The 23,288-nt window shown below is 42.7% G+C and overlaps 1 protein-coding gene and 1 long non-coding RNA gene across 7 annotated transcripts in view; one reads left to right on the forward strand and one right to left on the reverse strand.

Moving 5' to 3' along the window:
* Positions 1-10,477, reverse strand: part of LOC310675379 (uncharacterized protein) — a 148,479-nt gene extending 138,002 nt beyond the window's left edge. For 5 of the 6 annotated variants that reach the window (XR_014510077.1, XR_014510078.1, XR_014510079.1 and 2 more), the window contains exon 1: positions 10,134-10,477. Coding sequence is in view for 1 of the 6 variants with exons in the window: in XM_083435908.1 (XP_083292034.1) it covers positions 6,299-6,315 (17 nt within the window). In the remaining 5 variants the exon portion in view is untranslated. Of the gene's footprint in view, positions 1-6,298; positions 6,433-10,133 lie in introns of those variants that run through there. The other variant, XM_083435908.1, reaches the window with a different exon arrangement.
* Positions 10,478-10,914: 437 nt separating this feature from the next.
* LOC310675388 overlaps positions 10,915-23,288 on the forward strand; it is a 139,143-nt gene continuing 126,769 nt past the window's right edge. The window contains exon 1 of the long non-coding RNA XR_014510090.1: positions 10,915-10,977. This is a non-coding gene — a long non-coding RNA (uncharacterized lncRNA). The remainder of the gene's footprint in view (positions 10,978-23,288) is intronic.

Below are 23,288 nucleotides of genomic sequence, written 5' to 3' on the forward strand. Positions count from 1 at the left end.
GGAGGATGGATGGCGGCTAACAGATTGAGGTTGAATCCTGACAAAACAGAAGTACTGTTTTTGGGGGGGACACGGGGCGGGCGGGTGTGGAGGACTCCCTAGTCCTGAATGGGGTAACTGTGCCCCTGAAGGACCAGGTGTGCAGCCTGGGAGTCATTCTGGACTCACAGGTGTCCATGGAGGCACAGGTCCATTCTGTGTCCAGGGCAGCTTTTTATCAGCTCCACCTGGTACGCAGGCTGAGACCCTACCTGCCCACAGACTGTCTCGCCAGAGTGGTGCATGATCTGGTTATCTCTCACTTGGACTACTGCAATGCGCTCTATGTGGGGCTACCTTTGAAGGTGACCCAGAAACTACAACTAATCCAAAATGCGGCAGCTAGACTGGTGACTGGGAGCAGCTGCCGAGACCATGTCACACCAGTCTTGAAAGACCTACACGGGCTCCCAGTACGTTTCCGAGCACAATTCAAAGTGTTGGTGCTGACCTTTAAAGCCCTAAGCGGCCTCAGCCCAGTATACCTGAAGGAGCGTCACCACACCTATCGTTCTGCCCGGAAACTGAGATCCAGCGCCGAGGGCGTTCTGGCGGTTCCCTCGCTACGAGAAGCCAAGTTACAGGGAACCAGGCAGAGGGCCTTCTCGGTAGTGGCGCCCACCCTGTGGAACGCCCTCCCACCAGCTGCCAAGGAAATAAGCAGCTATCCTATTTTTAAAAGACATCTGAAGGCAGCCCTTTTTAGGGAAGTTTTTAATATTTACTGTTGTATCGTTTTTAACACTCAATTGGGAGCTGCCCAGAGTGGCTGGGGAAACTCAACCAGATGGGCGGGGTATAAATAATAAAATATTATTATTATTATTATTTATTATTATTAGGGTCTGGAAATATGCCAGTCCCCTTTAGCGAAATAAAGGCAGCGGTGTTGTGGAAAGAGTTCAGATTTATTGCAGATGTAGTAAGAATGGATGATCCAGAGGAATTTTTCAAATCCCAGACCCCAAATACAAAATGCAAGGCACTTTTGTAACATCCTCTTTATGTGATTAGCTCGTGAACGCTCCCTTTCAGCAATAGATTGGATAACTGAATGTGTGGGCAGCTTGTGGGCCCCTAAAACTAATTTAATTGGTCAGAACAGCCTGCTCCTAAATTACTACGGCAACAGGTGTATTTGAGCAAAGCATAAATTCACGATTCTTCCGCCAAACCTTGATTTTCCGCTATCTGCTGCATGAAGACTTGTCTGCATCAGAAGAATGCACAACTCTGAAGTTGTGAAGTTGCGCTTCTGCTATGTGGAGCTGGTAGAAGAAGCCCAACTTGTCAGCAAAAAAGACAAAAAATGCATATTCATCTCACAGGTGGGGGGGGGGTGCAGGGAGGCTGTGGGATCTAACGAGTATTACACTAAGTGTGTAAAACAAATATATAAACATTTCCCGACTAACACACCTGCATCTGGTTCTATTCAAGGTTTAATTAGCAAGCTGGCAGTTCAAGCTCTTAAATGAAAAACAAGAAAAGAGATGGAGGATAAAAAGCTAGGTTTGTGGGTGCTGTGGGCTCTGACATACTTCCTGGGCCACAACGTCTACCTGGGTCCCAGATCATAATGTCATGTGACAAAGGTATTTGGGAGCAGAAGCTGTAAAGGAAGTGAAATGCTGAAAAGCCGTAGAATCATTTAGCATGCTGAATCACTGTGACTCATCTTATGATTCATTCTCTGTATAAGTATTGTATCTGCTTGCATGAAGACTCAGTGAGAGGGTGTGTGTGTGTGTGTGTGTGTGTGTGTCAATTGAGACTCTCAATGGAGTAACTCTCTGTATGCTCTGAAGCTAGTTTAATCTGTTCACTATGCTGTTATTTGCAAACAAATTTATTTGAACACGGTAAAGCTTTTATTCTTTTACTGAAGAAGACTGTGTTATTAATTTAACCCAGGGGTAGGCAACCTAAGGCCCGGTTGCTGGATGTGGCCCAATCGCCTTCTCAATCCAGCCCACGGACGGTCTGGGAATCAGCGTGTTTTTACATGAGTAGAATGTGTCCTTTTATTTGAAATGCATCTCTGGGTTATTTGTGTGGCATAGGAATTTGTTCATTCCCCCCCCCCAAAAAAAAAAATATATAGTCCAGCCCACCACATGGTTTGAGGGATGGTGGACTGGCCCACGGCTGAAAAAGGTTGCTTACCCCTGAATTAACCTGTGCATCACATAAAGCCAAGGCACCAGTACTTTCTGACTGGGTTACCACCAGCGTTCAAAACTCCCATTGTTCTAGGCGCATTTTGCAGAGTGGAAGGAAAGGAGGACCTTTTTCTGCCTCCCCTTTTCCAGTTACTCTCTGAAGATTGGATAAGAGACCCTCTTAAAACTATTGGGGGGGGGGAATAGACCGTGTGGAAAATGAACATAAGATTTAAGCTGAAGTTCATTCCTTTTCAGCTTTGTATTGTTATTAAAAAGGTGCACCCGGACATTCCCTTGGTTTAAGGTGCCGTTTAGCTCCTAGCTTTCAGATCTCAGTTTCTAACACTGGTTACCACAATGGGCTCCTAAGAATACTAAGAAGACTATCAGTAGAGGGCAGCCATCTTTTTGTACATAAAATTGCACAGCAAATGGTAACCACACAACCAACATAGCTTCTCCTGTTTCCACTTGCAGCAGCAGCAACAACACCACACCCCTTATGGAAAGTTACAGAAGCTGTACCATCGGCACTACTAATGGTAAGTCCAATCCCTAAGAAACGTCTGCAGAATTTCAGGTTAATTCCCCTAGCTCGCTTCTCTCATTGCAAAATAGAGCAAGAAAATTACAAAAGGTCAATTGTACACGGCTCTGTTTCCTACCTTTGAAACCAACCTGCTTTTCAGGTTAAAACTTGCATTGGTGAAAGCTTACGATCCAGTTAAGGATAAACATTTGATCAAAAATAACAGCTTAAACAGCAAGGAAAGAAAGAAAGAACCCGGCCAATGCTAATGAAAAAAATCTTCTGCGGTTCTATCAGACCAACTAATAAAAACGTTACTGTAAGGGAGTATCGTAACTCTGCCTTCTAAAACCTTGAATCCCCAGTTATCTTCATAGAGCTCCCTTTGCAGGAGATAAACAGAGTAAGAGCTGAAATGGTCAACATCCTGGTTCTGATAGCCACAGGTCACATTTCAAGTCTTCTCCTGATGGCCACAAGGCACAGTTAGGTGAGCACTTGTGGAAAGAATTCAGCATTCTAAATTATTAGAGAGGTGTCCTGAAGCCATCTCTTTACACACAAAATGTATGCATATTGATTATTAAAACTCTTTTTCCTTAGCTTCTAGAAGTGCCACGGTTTAATTTTCTTCCCCCCTCCACCCATCCACCGGTGTGATAAGTCTTCTTGCTAACTTGCAGCATATAACAGCATGATGCACAGCATGTCATAGGAAGATTTGAAAATATGCATATTTAGCTACTCTTGCTTCCTGCATGAGTTTGCTACACGAGTCTTGGAGGAGGCATTAGGGTTTCTCAGGAGGTAGCAACCATGCCTACTTTTCGAGGCTGTAATAACCAGCATTAAAAAAATATATTTTGAACTTGTGCAAATCAGCACTTATGGTCATTTGACTTCAGTTAATTATGGACTGGAAATGCTTTTCCATTTACTTTCAAATCCACTGCGGATCATCCGAATTGGTATGCTACAGCGCCACAGGGAGTAACCTGTGTACTATCTACATTGGCATATGGTAAGAGTTTTTCCCCTCTCACTTTACTGGCCAGTTTTACAAACAGCCCATTAATTTTTCATGCTGTAGCAGTTTTTGGCATAACTTCTGTAAGACTCCACATTTGCTGACATGGCATTAAAAACTTTGATGAAATGGGGGGAAAAACAAAAACAACCCACTCCTTTTAGGCCATTCTGCTGATACCGCCTAAAAAATATTTTTTTGTCTCTCTCTTGTGCTGTGTTTTTATTCATTGACACAGGTTCATAAAAACTATATCCATTCATTTAAGAGCTCGTTTGCTTTGACAGTTCATCTCTTTTGCATGCTGCTTCTGGCTGGTTAGTCCAAAGATCCACAGAATGTTACAAAATGAGGGTTTTTAATAATAAGGAGGGCACATCTGAGTTGGCAGCATCATGCACAATGAATCTGGGGCTAGAGCACAAAACTAGCAGCATGAGGAGCAACCCAGGTAAGAGACCCTTGCGCTCATTCTGGGATGGCAACTGTGTGTAACTGAGCTGTGCAGGCTGATGGACAAATGATGTCAGGTGGAAATACTCAGTGTAAATGGATAAACTAAGCAGCACTGTCAAAGCCCATGTAATTCTCTAAATTTGAGCAACATGCTCCAACATTAACTTAATTTATCTTTCTTCTATTGAAAACATCCTTAAGGTTAGCTTCTGCAAATAATGGCTTGATTCAGACACACAGTGGTACCTCAGGTTACATACGCTTCAGGTTACAGACTCCGCTAGCCCAGAAATAGTACCTCAGGTTAATAATAATTATTATTATAATAATAATTTTTATACCCCGCCAAGACCGGGCTCAGGGCGGCTAACAAGCAATAATAAAAACAAGTTGATTAAAATACAATTTAAAAGATTAAGATACAACATTAAAACATTAGGATGCAGCCTCTTCACAGGAGGAGAAGGTTAAGAATTTTGCTTCAGGATGAGAACAGAAATCGTGCTCCGGCTGCGCGGCAGTAGCAGAAGGCCCCATTAGCTGAAGTGGTGCTTCAGGTTAAGAACAGTTTCAGGTTAAGAACGGACTTCCGGAACGCATTAAGTACTTAACCCGAGGTACCACTGTAATGGTAAACCATGGTTTGGCATTCCGAGAACAAGCCATGGCTAGCTTCAGGCTTATTCATTCCCCACTCCGCTCTCCTCCTCCTTTGTGCAGGAGAGCACAAAATGGAAAGCATCTACTTCCTCTTTTGAATAAGTCAGAGTCTCCTCTCATGTAAAAAAATTGGGGAACTATGGTTTATTTTAAATGTGATTTGTTCAAATGAACTAGGATCAAATCTTGCATTCAGATCCTGCTTTGATAACTAACTGCATCATACAGGCTTCTGAGGTTGGATATAATCAGAAACTGCAGTTTGTTCAAAATTTAAAGTAAAAGCTTTCAATCTCCTCCCCACATGCACATAGGAATTGCAAAGGCTAAGAAGCAGCGTGTGAATCCAACATTTGCCACACCTCATTTTGGTAACACTAAAGTTTAGTGACTAAACCATGGCAGAGCGTTATGTCTGAACTAGGCCAATATGTGGATCAGCTCAGTAGCACAGAATTATAGAATCACAGAATTGTATAGTTTGAAGGGACCCAGAGCGTCATCTAGCCCAACCACAGCAATGCAGGAATCTCAACTCAAGACAAAATGTTCATATATTTTTTACTAAGTTTAAAATTGATCAATTATCTCAAAAAAACCAAACCCAGCTGAATAAATTGTTGTAGTATCACACATATAACAAAGGAAATGATAAAATAAAATGAGATTTGGTAATTGTAAATTGGGATTTTAAAATTGGGGCTATAGACTTCAACTAGTTTTAAAACTAGGATTGCAGACGTTTTTTCTTGCAAGTGAAGCTGCTTCAGGTATGGTGATGAAATTATGGGGAAGAGCTCCACTTGCTAAATGCCTTCATGGCACACATCTGTTTAAAAACCCAAAACTAAAGAAAGTTAAGCAAACGGCCAAACCTGATTTAAAATCAGTATAATTGTTGTAACTTGCACAAGTATAAACTTTGAGGGGAGTGGTACTTACTTTTAGCTATGGTAAAAAGGTCAGGACCCAGGACTTTGCTCATTCCCTCCTCCCTGTTCTAGAATAAAAACTGCCTTTGTTAGCCATGGTTCAGCATTACATCTACACTGATGCAAACCACAGTTGACTCTAACCGGGTTTGCAGACAGTGTTCAATATCCCCACTTAGCATGCAGTCACTCTAGTCTAGCATCTTAAGCATGGTTCAGAAAATGTCAACAGTAAATCTGTAGTGAGTGATTTCTCCCTGTTGCTTCACTGATGCAGTAATATCCATGGTTGGTTTAAGACTAAAGCCGGATATAAGGATGTACATTTTGATTGCATACTGCAGTTATATATTAGTTATTTATACCAAGATATGAGCAACGCTTTTCCAGCAATAGCACCTTCTGATAACACCACCAGCAATATCAGCAGATAACAATAGCACCAGTGGTAACAAAAAAAATATAAAATACGGTAAGTTAAGCACCTTACCTTTCCGCACCAGTCATTCTTTGGAACTAACTCAGCTACAATTCTCTGAACTACCACCAAAGTATCACTGAAAACATTACTCCATACTTAACAGCTCCACAATGAGCTTCTTAACTCTTCTGTTTACCTCAGTATTTTAATTTGCACTGGTCTGATTAGGAGGAAGTAGTAATGGCAAAGCAGATGGTTGTCAGAAATCTGCTTACCCCAATCATGCATTTGAGAGTTTGGTGAGCTGCGCTTTGCAGCTCAGAACACTATGAAATATTCCTGCATTAAAATGCCTCCCAAAATCAAGAGCTGGCAGAATGTTTGGTGCTTATCATTCATGTTGTCATTTGGGGCTTTTTTTGCTTTTGCTTTTCCAGAAGGGTGAAATGTATAAAGTACAAATGCAGAAAAGTGAGACAAAGTCCTGTTTTTAAAAAAATATAAATTAATTAAAAACACAAACATATCATAGAAGCTTCAGATCCTTTCTCAATTAACTTTCAAAACAACCTGGAACAATGGACTCCTCTACAAAAATCAGAATGATTAATTAGATTTCAAGTAGCTGTGGAATATTAGGCCAAACTCCAAAAGAATGGGGATTTTCTTTGAATATGTCATGCGCAGACATCCTATACCTCTTTGTTTCTTTGCAACAATCTTATACCAAGGATTTCAAGTGATTGACTCAATTAGCAAACAAAGAAACCTGAGGTTTTTGGATAATTAGCCGGTTAGACTCTGTCAGAAACAGATACATATAACACAATTAAGGGACTTGAAAGTAACCATCCAGAACAACAAGAAGAGAAAAATAAGTACTCAAAAGCAGAGGTGTAGTTTGCTGTTCTGTACCTGCTTGTCTTTTGATCACATTATCGTCACTCAAACTCAGTCTGTCTGTTGCAGTTTGCATTTCATTAAATTTGTGTTCTTGGCCCAGTAGGGCAAATTTGCATGGCATCACAATGCAAGTGTCTTCCATTGTGGAAAAAGGGAAGAGGGGACAATAGCCTGGGAGGTGTCAAAGGAGGTCAGTGTGGAGTCAATAATATGTGAGCAGGGGGAGGAAAAGTGCAAATTATGTTATGTATTTTTGTGTTTTCATTTTGCAAATTGCCTTGTGATCTCCAGATGAAGGGCGGTATAGAAATTCAATAAATAATAATAATCATCATCATCATCATCATCATCATCCATTACAAATCCACGCAAAATCCATTACAAAATGCTTGCTGCTGCATACACCTGCGATAACACACCAGTCTGCAGATTCCCTAGGTCCCAAATAGAAATCAATGAACTTTCTCCGTCTCGATTCATAATATGTTCATTCCCTCTGAGTTTGCCCTGCGGCACTGAGAATTTGTGGGGAAATGTTTTTTCTAGCTCTTTACTGGTATTTCAGAAAGGCCTGTCTTGCTCCAAATGCCTTCCAGCCAGCCCTCCACTGTTCCCAGTTTTCCCAGTTGCTCATTTGCCCCCTTCCTTTCCCCAGCAGCAGTTTGAGTGGAAGAAGGGAAGCTAAACGACTGAGCCTAATGAAAGTTCCCAATGAAAGATAAATGTTTGGCTAGGGCTTCTGGGTCCTTACAAAGGGGCCTTTGCCATGGAAATGCCCTGTTCATAAGGCTTTGAGCCTCATTAAGGCCTAAAATCATCATTCCCACTCCCATTTATTTTGGGGAAAGGGGAGGAACAGAAGCAGCTTGGAACGCCGCAAGCATTTCTGCACACCTAGCCAAAATCCAAAGGGATTCTGAATTCAAAACCATGAAACACTTGCTGAGGTTCTTTCCACCAACCCACCTCTGAAGCTTGCCAACATCGCTGGTCAGAGGTCACCAATGGCTGGATGTTAGCTTGTTTTATTTAGTTATTTTGTTAGATTTCTGCCCTCCACAGGGTTGCTGAGAATGGGGAAGAGATTTCACACACACACACACACCAGTTAGGACTTTCTCCCATCAACACTATGGCAACTGAAGCCTTAATGTAACGTTACTTTCTGAGAAGCTTGCTTGGAAATAAATTATATAGCAGTGGGCTAATTTAGATGCAGTGGGAAAATGCTTCCCCTTGCTACACTACATTGCCGTCTTCAAGAAGGCCACGTGCTTCATTTATTTCTAGGTAATGATGTAATCTGCATCAATATGCCAGTCCTACCATATAATTTCTCTTTCCCGGTAAGTGCTTATCTTGCACTTTTATAAACATAATCGCAATAGGAGATTTCATTTCGGGGCTTGCAGTCCATTCCCCATATTAATTGCCACCTGCCTAAACACAGCAGCAAACCTCTTGAATGGTCAGACTTTCCCCCATATTAGACAGTCATTTAAAAATATTATTATATGAGCCTGTCACCATCTAGATTTCTTCAGACATTTACTATTCCATGGTACATATTTTTATGTTTTATGGTGTGCTCCCCCCAACCCTCCTTCAGACTTCATGCAGATGTGCAGGGGTTTACCAATCATGTTGCATCACCACACAAGGAGAGTTCTGTGCTACCAGGAGCTAGCCGGTGCTTCTCGAAAGCTTACAATCAGAACACTCAACAGTATACCACTGAATATCAGGTGATAGATAGGTGTCACAAGTGAGAGATTGTGGGCTTCTGACTGGTCGGTGTGATAACACAATGCTGGACCAGGTCAGGCACATGCTCTGTGAGTTAACCTTCATTTTGCACCTGTAAATCTTCTTTTAGTCTGTGAATATAGCAAGCCCTATTTGGGAAATACAGTGAAGCTGTAGTGTGCCTCCTTTGCTTAAGAAACTCTTCCCCACTCTGCTCTCCCATGATGTCTTATTATCTCAACGCAGCCAAACATCTTCAGATGCATAACGTTTAAGGGTGCTACTGGCCTACCCAGGATGGTATTGCCAAACAGGGAGTGATGACAGTAACCCCCCCCCCCATAGCAGAAATGGGGTCTATTCTATTTGTTTAGCAATGAAGGGCTTCCTAGGTAAAATCAAAATGTTTAAAAATAAAAACGAAACGAGATCTGAAATCCAAAATAATGGTACCCCTAGGATTGAGCGGAACACTTCTGAACAAGGATGTGCTAGAATATTAAAGCAAGAGTGGGACTGAATAGTTGTCCTCTTAGGCAGGGCAGCAGGGCTGAGCAACTGAATCCATAATGGATGCAAAACTTTCCTTGCTGGCAATTGGCATTAGCAGGTTTAGAATGTGCGCAGATCGGCGCGGCACCCCTGTGTGATGCCCCCATGCGCGGATCACCGCTGCACCCCCATGCGCAGATCACCGCAGTGCCTGTAGGAGGCTTGCCCCACCCCCACTGCTCCAGGTGGGCGTGGGCCAATTAACACAATTTGTACAATTAAACCAGATTATATCTTTCCAAGACCATGTAGTGTGGTTTCCCCTGGAGTAGCCCATATCCAATACCAACCCTGTGGAATTAAAGGGGTTGGCCAAAAGGGGCATACCACCTGAGGAATCATAGGGACCCAGGGAACAGACCAAACATTCTTCCCTTTTTATAGCCATCTCCTCTACTAGGGTTATCCAAGTGTTGTTCACGGGTGCCCTTTTCCATAATACGTCTCCCTCGCTTTCTCCCAACTCAGATGAGGTGCTTATTATTGGGGAAGGGGCACAAAAATAAAATATGTCCAAAAGGGTGCAGCCACCATGGTCCAATCTGGATGGGGGCCACCGGTGGGTGAGCACGAGGATTAGGAGCTTGGGGTGGTGACACGAGACACTCCCTGTCCTCTAGCAACTGTGTTACCCCACTCCCTTCCGATTTATACCCACTGAGCCCTTTTTTCAGTACCAACAACATTAAGACAGACCCCTTACCTTTCATAAATAGAAAGCAGCTGAGGGTGTTTCTACTTTTGTTTCCTTTGAGAAGAAGCCTTCCTGAATAGACTCTGCTGTGGGAAAGTGGCAAGGCCTTTTGATGGGTTTGTTGTTGTTGTCGTTTAGTCATTTAGTCGTGTCCGACTCTTCGTGACCCCCTGGACCAGAGCACACCAGGCACTTCTGTCTTCCACTGCCTCCCGCAGTTTGGTCAAACTCATGCTGGTAGCTTCGAGAACACTGTCCAACCATCTTGTCCTCTGTTGTCCCCTTCTCCTTGTGCCCTCCATCTTTCCCAACATCAGCGTCTTTTCCAGGGAGTCTTCTCTTCTCATGAGGTGGCCAAAATATTGGAGCCTCAGCTTCAGGATCTGTCCTCCCAGTGAGCACTCAGGGCTGCTTTCCTTAAGAATTGATAGGTTTGATCTTCTTGCAGTCCATGGGACTCTCAGGAGTCTCCTCAGCACAATAATTCAAAAGCATCAATTCTTCAACGATCAGCCTTCTTTATGGTCCAGCTCTCACTTCCAAACATCACTCCTGGGACGGGTTGGCAGATTAATTGACAGATGAGTCCAAAACACTTTTCCTGCACCAAAGCTTGATATAGGCACCAAATAAACCCTTTCACCGCCTCCTATCAACATCCCTCTTGACCATGTTCAGAGATGGTCTGCTAACTGTCTCTCACATTGGCAGGACTTAAAGCTTAGACTGTTGGTGACATCATGCATGACATCAGAATGTTGTGTTTGCATTCAGCAAAAGCTGTTTCCATGCCAATTGTAGTGGCCAGTAAACCTCTGCAAGCAAGTAACCATCTGCCTGCCTGTAGTTCAAGGTATAATTTTTTTTTGATAACCCAAGTTTGAAGAATGCAGTTTCTAGTATTTGAAAACAGTACAATGATCCAGTGAAACAAATTGACCCAAATACAGTATTAATGTTCAGATCCACTTTTACCCTCAAAATCTACCATTTTGGAATATTGCTTATATTCAAGATAGCTCCTTGACTATGCATCCTGATTTGAGGATTTATTTTTATTCATACAGGTTTTTCGTTTTAAGCGAATGTTCTGTATGAAATTAAAGCCCATGGATCAAAATAATATTTTTGATGCCGTTTAATCTTACATCTTACTGCTTAAAACTACTGTGTAGTTTAATGCAATTGCTTTTGTGGGAAGAATCGGCTTAACACGTTATTGATAATCCTAATGCAACTGTATCCAAGTTTGTCCTGGGATTTTAAAAGGTGGGTTTAAAGAGAAGATGTGCTTACAGATTTGCTTGTGAGTCAAAAACACAGAGAAATTACCAATTAACGCCCCCTGGCTTAACGTCTGCAAATACATTGTGCAGTCTCACATATTGTGCTTGCTTAGTTCCAGTGCATGCCCATGTTCTATGGGGACTTAGCTACATTAGTAAAAAAAAAACCAGTGTTTTAAATGTGTTATAAACATGCAACACCAGATGGTGCTGTAGAACACAAAACCTTTCTATATGATTTTACATAGAGTTTTTTCTTTCTTTTGTTATAACGATTTAATTTAGGACTTATTTATAGCAGGGTTTTTTCCTGTGTGTAGATCCACCCTTGGTCTTTCAGTTCTAGCTGTTTCTCTGAATCTCAGGATACTGTGAGAGCTAATTAGCTGCTTCCATTTCCATTACATAGAATGGTATGTGATAGTGGTAAAGGGTTGTGTATGGTGGGAAGTAACTGACAAATGGAAGAGGCAGAGAGTGGGAAGAGCACTGGAGCCCCCAGGTCCTGCTTGCAGGCTCCCATAGGCATCCGATTAGCCTAACTGAGTAGGGCTCTTCTCATGTGCTGACTGCCCCACACTTCTGTCTATCCACAACATGTGGTATCCAGAATTTATGCTTCTTAAAACTGAGGCTTTATCTGCATAACATTCCTAATAGCTTTACTTCATGAATTTGGCTATCGTTTCTTTAAATTAGCCTGAGCTAGTGGTCATCACCATATATTGTGGCAGTGAATTCCACAAATTAATACTATATTTGTGGTATGAATAGGTCCTTTCTTTTCCACTGCCAGTTAGTTTCCTGTGGTGAGCCAGGCCCGTGAATTGAGAGAAGGACTCTACCAATTCCTTTCCTTTCTTATTTCTGCTTCTGCCCTTTGGGAAAAAGCACTCAACCCCAGGGTTATCCTTTAATTAATGAACAAACAAAACAAGGTGTTAGAAGAATGAACACCTCTTCATTAAGTCATTGGCAAAGAAAGCTGTTGAAAAATAAAGGTGTTCTTATTGCAGAACCAAAATGGAAAAGATTGCATGATGGGACGGCACCAGTTTAGAGTCAGTCTTTGGCATAAGGTTGCCAGTGGACCTCACAGTGCTGTTCTCTTCTCAGTGCTGCTGCCAGTTGATTGTGTCAGGAAGGCTTAGTAATTAATAATTAGCATTAGTAACATTGAAATCAATGTAACTTTTCAATGTGTTATTCTTTATTTTCGTAACATTTGTTGTTGTTGAAGGAAATGCCTTTGCAACCCAAACCTTTAGGACCCTAGGCCTGTAATAAAATATGGGAATAACTCATTCAGGCTCTCTTACCCAAATGCAGAGATAGAATGATGGAAAGTTTTGCTATTGATTTACATGCTGGGGGGATGGGGACACACCTTTTTGATTAATTTACCAAAGTTTGCTAATAATAATAATACAGTGGTGCCTCGCAAGACGAAAAGAATCCGTTCCGTGAGTCTTTTTGTCTTGCGGTTTTTTCGTCTTGCGAAGCAAGCCCATTAGCGGATTAGCGCTATTAGCGCTATTAGCAGTTTAAGGGCTATTAACGGCTATTAAAGGCTTAAGGGATTAGCGGAATAGCTGCTAAAAGGCTATTAGCAGCTTAGCGCTTTAGAAAAAGGGTTTGGGGAGCAGAAAAAACCCTCAAAAATCGCAAGACATTTTCGTCTTGCGAAGCAAGCCCATAGGGAAATTCGTCTTGCGAAGCACCTCTGAAAACGGAAAACCCTTTCGTCTTGCGGGTTTTCCGTCTTGCGAGGCATTCGTCTTGCGGGGCACCACTGTAATAATAATAATAATAATAATAATAATAATAATAATAAATTATTATTATTATTATTATTTTATTTTACTTTATTTTATTTTATTTTATTTTATTTTATTTTATTTATACCCCGCCTATCTGACTGAGTTTCCCCAGCCACTCTGGGCAGCTTCCAATCAAGTGTTAAAAGCAATTCAGCATTAAATATTAAAAACTTCCCTAAACAGGGCTGCCTTCAGATGTCTTTTAAAGAGAAGATAGCTGCTTATTTCCTTCACATCTGAAGGGAGGGCGTTCCACAGGGTGGGCGCCACTACCGAGAAGGCCCTCTGTCTGGTTCCCTGTAACCTCACTTCTTGGAGCTTCTGTTTGTTATTATTGACTTGTTCTGTCAGCTTGACCTGTAGCAAAAGATTCCTGCATTGCAGAGGTTTGGAATAGATGACCACATAGTCCCTTATTTTGGTTAATTATTTGCTAGTTGCAGAAATGCAACTTGACAATTTCCTTTTTCGGGAGTTTTCTCCCAAGGTGTTTCCTGCTGCACAGCATAAATGAAGAAGGGTGCCTCTTTTGGTGGCGCTGTGGTCTAAACCACTGAGCCTCTTGGGCTTACCGATCAGAAGGTTGGCGGTTCAAATCCCCACAACGGATTGAGCTCCCGTTGCTCAGTCCCAGCTCCTGCCAACCTAGCAGTTCAAATGCACACCAAAAAGTGCAAGTAAATATATAGGTACCGCTCCGGCAGGAAGGTAAATGGTGTTTCCGTGCACTGTTCTGGCTTCGCCAGAAGCGGCTTAGTCATGCTGGCCACATGAGCTGGAAAAACTGTCTGCGGGCAAACGCCAGCTCCCTTGGCCTGTAAAGTGAGATGAGCACCGCAACCCCAGAGTCGACTGCGACTGGACTTAACTGTCAGGGGTCCTTTACCTTTACCTTTCCTTTTAATATTCATTGGTTGTTGTTTTTATTTCAAAAACTCCCTACCTGGGGAAAAACAAGTGAAGGGGACTGGCATTATCTTGGCACTGCTTTAGTTTTCTATATACTACTTAGATATATTTTTACATACTTTTTAATATACTAGGCTAGAAATGAAGTACAAAAATAAGTAAGAATAAACTTGTCCCTGCTACATGTGCATGCCCTGGAAGCTGTTTGGGTATTCTATGTGCTGATAAAATCGTTGATTGGGTGCCTAAGGAATATCAAGCCATGATCTTATCAGTACCGGAAGTCCTGTCATGAGTTCCTCAAGTCCTGTCATGAGTTCCTCTAAGCGATAAAGCTATGCAGACAAAACTTGCTAGGTTAGAACTGGCAGCTTTATGGGATCAGGCAAAACACTATCAGTCCCTTATATCATCTAACCACTATTGAGCTGTTAGCTGCAATACCACCTGCTGGTAATCTGCAGAAAAGGGCAATCGAAACCAAGAGGTTTGGAATGCTTTGCCCGAAAAGAAAGGCTAAAGCATTTGGAGTTTTTCTTTTTTTCATTTAGAAAATGCAGGGAGGAGTTTACTGTGGGGATGGGCATGATAAAGCTTTATAAAAGTTATTTATTTCACAAGATATATATACCGCTTGATTGTAATTGAACCTCAAAGCTATTTATGGAAAGAATGTATCGGGTGTTTGGTTGTTTTTTTAACTATTTAAAATAGTCAAAAATTATTAAAATCAGTGATGAGCTAAAAACTAGCTTAAAAAACGCATCAACCTTCTTCATGTCTGGACAGGCTTGCCTAAACAGAAACATTTTAATGACACACTGAAAAGAGTACAGTGGTGCCTCGCAAGACGAAATTAATTCGTTCTGTGAGTTTTTTCGTTCTACGAGTTTTTTCGTCTTGCGAAGCACCACTGTGTATTGACGGTTTCCCATAGGAATGCATTGGCGGTTTAAAAAAAAAAAAGGCGCAAGACGTTTCATCTTGCGAAGCAAGCCCATAGGGAAATCTGTCTTGCGAAGCACCTCAGAAAACGAAAAACTCTTTCGTCTTGCGAGTTTTCCGTCTTCCGAAGCATTCGTCTTGCGAGGTACCACTGTATATGGAATACTCCTGCCTGGTGCCAAGGGCAAAGAGCTCCGAAGGGTGGGTGCTGATACACTAAAAGTTCAATTTCTTTCAGGTGAGAAACTGGTATTGTGTGGCACCTGTAGGAGTGCCCGTTCCACAGATTGAAGTGGTCAAGGGGGCACATAAAGGGTAACGCAATCTGGCAAGTAGAATGGTCCCAAGCTGCTAAGGGTTTTATATACTAATAGTAACACCTTGAACTTGGCCCCGTAGCAAATCAGTAACCAGTGTAGGTCTCTGAGCAGAAGTGTTATCTCCTGATAGGGCCTCACTCCCGTCAGTGATGGTGCCACAGCATTCTGCACTAACTGCAGCTTCCGGATCAGGCACAAAGGAAGCCCCAAATAGAGCACATTGCAATAATCCAGTCCTGAAATATAACTCAGTGCATGAACTACTTGTGGCCAAGCTTTCCTGGTCCAGGAATGGTCGTAGCTATCGAAGTTGCAACTGGTAAACGTCTCTTCTAGCCACTGAAGCTACCTGGCTGTAATGATATCAGACAGGCAAGCAAACCATGATACGAATCAATGACTCTCTGGCAGTTTTATGGTATGTTTATTTATAAATTACATCCAGAGCACCTAGCCTGCAGTTCTTTGAAATGAGTTGGTCACTCTAAGTCTTTGCCCCTCTTGCAGCATGAAGGGCGGCAAATTCCAGTCCTTCCTCTCTTGTACTTTGTTGTATTTTAACCCTTTCAACTCTGGGTTCAGGGGGGAGGGTGGAATTCCCCCCCCCCCCCCGCTCTCAGAAGAAGAACTCTCAGCACGCTGTTTCTCTGCTGGTTGCATAGCAACCCTCTCGCTGCCGCCTATCTCTCCCCCTCCCCCTTCTTGTGAGCTGTCCATGTCTACTGCTCTAGCTGATTCAGGAAACTCTTGGTGAAGGGGGCCCAATCCCACCGCCTCCTGCTCTTTCTGCGATCTTTCGTCTCCAGAGTCAGACTCTGTCTCTCTTTGTACTGGCAATCCCTCTTCTCCTGAATCTGACTCTTGCCAGGTGTTCGATTCAGCCACGTCCCTAATACCGGCCTTCAGAGCTGAATCCAAAAGCAGCCCCAGACTATGAACCAGCTCAGAAGGAATGGAACTCTGTCTAAGGCAGACCAATGCAGGAGTCAAGCTTAGTTTGAATTGTCTTTGGGGTAGGGAAAAAAATGAACAGGGAAGACACCCTTTTCTCCCCTCCTCAGTAAAATCAATTGACAAGAGATTCTACAAGATATGCTAATAGCCACAGATTTTGACATATCCAAACTTACCATGTTTAGTCACAAGAGCTATACGAAATCTCCAAATCCAGAGGCTGTCTGCCTCTGAATACTGGCTGTTGGGAAGCAACAGTGGGAGAGGACTTTGGACTTCATGCATGTCTTGCTTGTGGAGCTCCTGAAAGCATCTGATTGGCCACTGTGAAAACAAGGATGCTCAACTAAATAGATATTTGGTCTGATCCGTCTAGGCTCTGTTTTTATTCCTATGCAGCAGAGGGCTTGAGCACAGCAGAAAACAGGTCAGTTCTTGGAATCAAACACAGGGAATCAGATTGTAAAGCATATGAGTCATCTTCCAAGCTGGGACTGCTTGAACAATTCTATGACATTTCATTGGCGGCAGTGTAACAATAAAGTCACACCAATTATACTGACAAGATGGGACCCTGCCGCAGATTCTGCCCTTGCAAATTTTCTGTGTTTTGGGGAAAGAGCAGAGTAAATGAAGCAAGAAGAAAACTCACATAACAAACGCAACACCTTTATGAACCCAAAGATGCCAGGTATGGCAGAAGCTCTTTGAAGGCAGCAATCAGCGAGTTGGCAACAATATTGTTGTGGGGTTTTTTGTCTGCCAGCTGACTGAATAGGTCTAGCTTGATCAGAGTCTAGGATTTAACAAAAGAATGTTCATGTTTCTTAATGACACATAATGGGCAGTTGATGTCTCTTGATAGTGGGCAAGCTCACTGAGTGTTTTGAATGGGAAAGCTAACACAGCATGGAACTGTGAGACAGACCCAGCAAAGGGGAGAGGAGCTGTTATGTGTGGGCAGCCTACCTGGAACAAAAGGAGCAGTTTTAGAACAAAGACAGGGAGAGTCAGAAGCAGAAAGAAAACTGAGAGTTAGAAGCATTTTGGACTGCCCATCTCAGGATATCTGATACGACACAGCACATTAGAAGCTTGGCAGGAGTGCATACAGTAAGCCCACAACGTACGTACATTTAAGGTGTGTGCATTCAGCTTTAGGTGCTTGGCAAAGCAATATTTTTTTTAATTGTGTGTGGAAAATGTGGACAACTGGGGCGGGGGGGGCTTTGGCAATCCCACCTGCCATTGCACCCAGTGTGTTTTGACTATATGCAATTTTGGCTTTAGGCACGATCTCCATAACGTTGTGGGCTTAGTGTATACATTTGCCTCCTCTTAGTGTCTATACATATATTTGTGAATAAAATAAATATTAAAATGTCATAGGAGTCCAATGCTCTCTCCTCCAAATGAGACCAAACCTTTGGCCCCCAGGAATGACCAGTGGTTGTCTTTCCCAAACTGGGCTGTTGACTCTCATTTAATACATTCAGGTGATGGAAACGGATAACCCATGGGTAGACAAACTAAGGCTGGGGGCCGGATCCGGCCCAATCGCCTTCTAAATCCAGCCCGCGGACGGTCCAGGAATCGGCGTGTTTTTTTACAATAGTAGAATGTGTGCTTTTATTTAAAATGCATCTCTGGGTTATTTGTGAGCCATAGGAATTTGTTCTCGCCCCCTCAATATAGTCCAGCCCCCCACAAGGTCTGAGGGACAGTGGACCGGCCTCCTGCTGAAAAAGTTTGCGGACCCCTGATACCCAAGAACCTCATCTGAAGGAGGCAGTGACAAGGATGTTGGGCACCGGAAATTTGTTTTGGCGTAATCATTTGTGGATTAAAGTTCAGAGACCAGATGCAAAGTAGAGTGATACACCTGGATCTCGTGAATATGTAGATTGACAAAAGGACACTCATATACAAGGGGTTGCTGGAGAGGGCAGTGGGGTCGGACATGAATGAAGCAGGGCAGGACCACTTGGGGGAGGGGTCCTCAAAGTATTATCATGTGTGTCAGTGGCGTAGAGTAGGTTGTCAGCACCCGGGGCAAGGCAAGTAATTTGCGCCCCCTAACCCAGGGCAAGGCAAGTAATTTGCACCCTCCGCTGCACTGTCCCTCCCCCAGATAGTCCCTCGCTCTCTCTCCGCACCGCACCACACGCCTGGCACCCTCCCCTCCACAGTGGGCGGCGACCCGGCGGCTCGGATCGGATTCGCACAGCCAGCACTGCAGTGAGAGAGAGAGAGTGAGCCAGGTAGGGGCAGAGAGCTGCGAGTGCGAGCGCCCCCCCCAGATGTTGCGCCCAGTGCGGCCGGCCCCCCCTGCACCCCCCACACTACGCCACTGATGTGTGTATGTTTGTAAAATCTGAGTTTTTACAGAGCAATGTCTGTGTTGACTATGTGTGGCTCTTGAGAGAGGCAAGTTAAATTGGTTAATAGTGAGTGTGGGCATGGGTAGATAACTACTGACAAAGTACACTTCTCAAGATGATTTCAAATTTTCTGTTTGTTACCAATTTCCTGGGCAACAACATGAGAATTGACCTTTAGCTGTCCCACAGGAGTTCACCCATTATGCAAATACATCAAAATACTTCCAGTTTTCTGAGATTCTTCCTCCCCCCCCCCAAAAAAAAACCCAATTAGGTTTCTCGTTTACAGTTATTAAACTACTATCCTTGGTAAGCCACCAAGGAGCTTGTAGTCAGTAAATTAAGTAGATTTAGATGGTGCGTATCGAAATGTAACACTTTCCTTAAATTTGCACAATTAAGCACAATCCAACGAAGCAGAGTTTTATTGGCGATTCAGTTTAATTCAAAGGGGAAGATGTAGCCTGAATCCAAACTGCATGCACTTAGGATAGCTCTGGATGCTGCCTTGCAATAAATAGCAGAGTTGCAGCCCCAGCTTTTGTGAGAATTCTCTCTGCTCTGCTCCCCTCCCCTCCTTCCTGCTCTCCTGCCATAATTGTGCAAAATTCCTCCTTGCTGTGAGGTCTCTAACATAATCTCTCTGTGTGATGAGTTCAGTGGACAAATTTGTATTTTGCAAGACACCCGAACAACCACAACCTTTAGAATACCAGCTATTATCATACCTTCTTTAAAATAAAATAAACCACAAAAGGCCAAATATTTGGATAAAACCTGGAAAATTAAATAGGGGTGGATGGATTTGACTCTTTCAAGTCATTTGGGAAAGATTAGTACTTGTAATCATTTGTACATGTAATCCCATCCTGTTTTCTCATTCACCTATGAATTTAAAATATGTATTTCACAAAATCAAAATGTATTTAAACGTATGTTATTTCTTAGAATATGTATTGACGGGGTGCGCTCCCGTTGCTTAGTCCCTGCTCCTGCCAACCTAGCAGTTCGAAAGCACATCAAAGTGCAAGTAGATAAATAGGTACCACTCCAGCGGGAAGGAAAATGGAGTTTCCGTGTGCTGCTCTGGTTCGCCAGAAGTGACTTAGTCATGCTGGCCACATGACCCAGAAAAAGTGTCTGTAGACAAGCGTCGGCTCCCTCAGCAACTCCAGAGTCGTCCATGACTGGACCTAATGGTCAGGGGTACCTTTACCTCTATCTATATATCTATATCAATCTATATGTGTGTGTGTGTGTGTATATATATAGTCTTAAATGTGTATTTTGACATATGTGAAATTCAGTCCTGTACTCAGAAGCAAGTCTCACTGAGTTCAATGAGTAGAGGATTACAGCAGGGATGCCATCTGCCTCCAATTTTCAAGAAAGGGGCCAGGCCCCCTCAATATGCCGCAGTGCGCCTTGGCGAGCATTGCTGCCACCCCAGAGGACCTTGTGGGGACTACCCGTATCTGTAGTAGGCTCTGTCAGGCCTTCCTGTGGCCACAGGAAGCCCCGCCAGGCCTCCTCCTACCGCATTGTGTCACACAAAAAAAGGTTGGGCAGAGCCCGTTGTGTGTGGATTGTAGCCTTTAACTGCCACAAACTGCTTTGCAACACTTGGCATAGGGCAAGATCCCGTGACAAGCTGAATTCCATGCGTTAGTTCAAAAGGTGTGGATCAGGTAATTTCATAGAGGAATTTACAAAAACTGAATCAGGAATCAGTAGAAAACTTGCATGCTCAGGAAGGGATTATTTCATTCCCAGCCATTATGCATTAGAGAAGTAAAATCCCACAATGTATTTTATGCAGTTAAACCAAAGCCAAATTTTATTCCATGTCATCATGAAACCCAGTTGCTCACGTTGATCTAATATTCGTGTTAGAATTTCATTCTTCTTGGTCAAAGGAACAGAATTATTAATTTAAAGAAAAGTGGCCCCGCTATATGCCCAGTGATAGAATAAATGAAACCAATGGGAGCAAATGCTTCAGGTATGGCTAGAATTTCCAGCTCTGTTGTTGCTGTTATTATGATGTCATCACAAGGCTTTGATGTATGTGTCTGGCTGTGCAGACTACTATCTCTGATGACTACATTGCCTGAGAGCTTTCAGCCCCTTGATGTACTTGTCTAGCCTTATAGCCTAGCTCAAAGTGTGCATGATGGATGAGATTTTCAGCCAAAGCTTTTGAACAGGCGAAGTTCCTTGCTGGGCTCTCAACACAGCTTGAAGGTCTGTATAGACAAACACATAAACCCACACATGTTTGAGTACTAGGGCTACAACAGCTCAGGAATCAGCTGTTGTGCGGCCAGCTTCTGCTAGTGCAACTGTTTTGTCACACAGACTTTAAACTCTGCTGTCTGCTGGTGCAAAGGCTCTTGTGCTAGGAGACAGAGCATTGGGCATGGCCATTTGCATTTAGACTTGGAGCATCAACACAGTAGCTGACCTCTCTTGCTTATTTGGTGCGTTTCCAGCCCGCCTTTCTTCCATCATACAACTCAAGCCTCTTTGGAGGTCTTTAAGCAGAGGCTTGACAACCATATGTCAGGAGTGCTCTGATGGTGTTTCCTGCTTGGCAGGGGGTTGGACTCGATGGCCCTTGTTGTCTATTCCAACTCTATGATTCTATGAAATACATGAGATTTCTAGGAACTCTCCACAATGAGGCATTTGGACTGTGCTCCCTGCCACATTCTCATCTCCCTTTAAAAGAAAAATTTCCCACTGTTTTCTTCCTTAAAAAGATATAGGGGGACTGCAGTGGTAATGTTTATACGTGTGCCTACATTCTTTCACTATTTGTGAAAGAAAATAGTGGTGACCCATTTCCTACAGTCGACTATCTGTAGTTTATAAGGTCAAAGTCTTGTTTGTTATAATTTTCAGTCTAAGATTATATTATGAATATGTCAGTACTGTATATTATAAATGTATTAAGAGCCCACTCGAGTCATGAAGCCACGAGAAGCCTACAGATTTATGGTTTTATAATATTTGTATGTAGAGCCTTATGCATTGTTTGGCCAGCTACAGTGCAGCTGGAAAGGAGATCTTTAATAGCAGTTAGTAATATATCTTTGGAAGGAAATAGTATTTGATTCAGCCTTAGTAAGAAAAGATTCCTTCGCATATAACAAATCTTAGAACAAAAAAAAAGGGATGAGGTTGTAGGATCACTATCTGAAGGGGGTGGGAAAAGAATAGCTAAAATAATTATGTACTAATTAGAAGCAATTCACCCTTGAAGTTTTCAACACTGCTTGTTTTTTGGAGGTGATTTCTATCCTAAATGTATTTTCAATAAATGGTTTGAATCAATCCAAGCTCTTTCAATCCCCTCAACAGCTCAGGTAATCGTTAAAGTTGAAATTCTCAGCCTGTCTTCATAGGGCTCTGGTTTCCAGAGGCTTCCCCACTCCAAGTACATTACACGTGATGGTTTCAAGCATCAATGACCCCAAATTTAGTTGTTGGGGGTCCATAGGAGCCAACTTTCTTAGCCCCCCCCCAAAATAAATTGAGCGCCCCCCCCCCAGTTAATGGCCACTGACATTCAAATGGTGTGTGTGTGTGTGTGCTGTGTCATGTGATTGGTTATGTGGAGCAGGGCTTACATGCCCCCCCCAATATTTCATTCAAGTTGGCACCCCTGCCGGGGTCTTCCACCAGAAAGACCAGATCAAATCAGGTGATCTCATTTCCTTGGCTCCTTAGAAAGCTTTCTGGATCAAACTTTATCTCTGTTCTGAGCAATCGGGCGACCTGTTTTTTGCCCTGTCTCAACCATGTGTATGGTGGCATCTGCAGCATATAAAAAAATACAAGACTATTCATAGCATTTGTCCAGAATGAACATGCAGAAATCTCCAGCCTATATTGCAGATACAGTTGTCTATGTTATCGTTTATTGGGATAACAGCTCAGAGCTATTCCAAAGTCATTATTCTGGATATCATTTGCCACCTCATTTACTACAGAAAGATCTCTCATACAGAACTCCTACACGGAAGCAAATAACACCGTCTACCCTCTCACCACTTTTACCTACATGCTTGTCTGTGTCTCTGAGACTTATTACTGCGTGACATCACTTTAATGAACCTTAATCAACTTCCTTTTGTTAACAGAGCTTTTCCCTAAAATTTCAAATTGCTGCATTCATACTCTTGGTGGAGCTTTTGTTTTATTTATTGGACTTCTGCTTTACATTATGCATAGGGTTCCTTTATCTGTATTTTAACCACATATAAGGCATTGTCAGTGGAGTGAAAATGATCTAATAAATCTTATCGCTACCACTCTCTTCTTCATCGTTCTTAAAAAAAAGAAAAAGAAAAAAAGTGTCTCAGAAGGTGTCAGAAATATAAAACCATTTGTTTCTGCAACCTCCCCAAACATTTTTACAGCTATGTCAATGTTGGTTCATGGCTCCCGCTTCCCTGTTTAATAACGGGGAAGCAAAAGTTGAAAGTAGTGGAAATCCGGCTAGCCAAAAGTAAATCTGTGATTGTAGAAATGACTTGTCTACATT

The sequence above is a fragment of the Podarcis tiliguerta genome (assembly GCF_965153285.1).
Source record: "Podarcis tiliguerta genome assembly, chromosome: 4".
NCBI classification, from domain to species: Eukaryota; Metazoa; Chordata; class Lepidosauria; order Squamata; family Lacertidae; genus Podarcis; species Podarcis tiliguerta.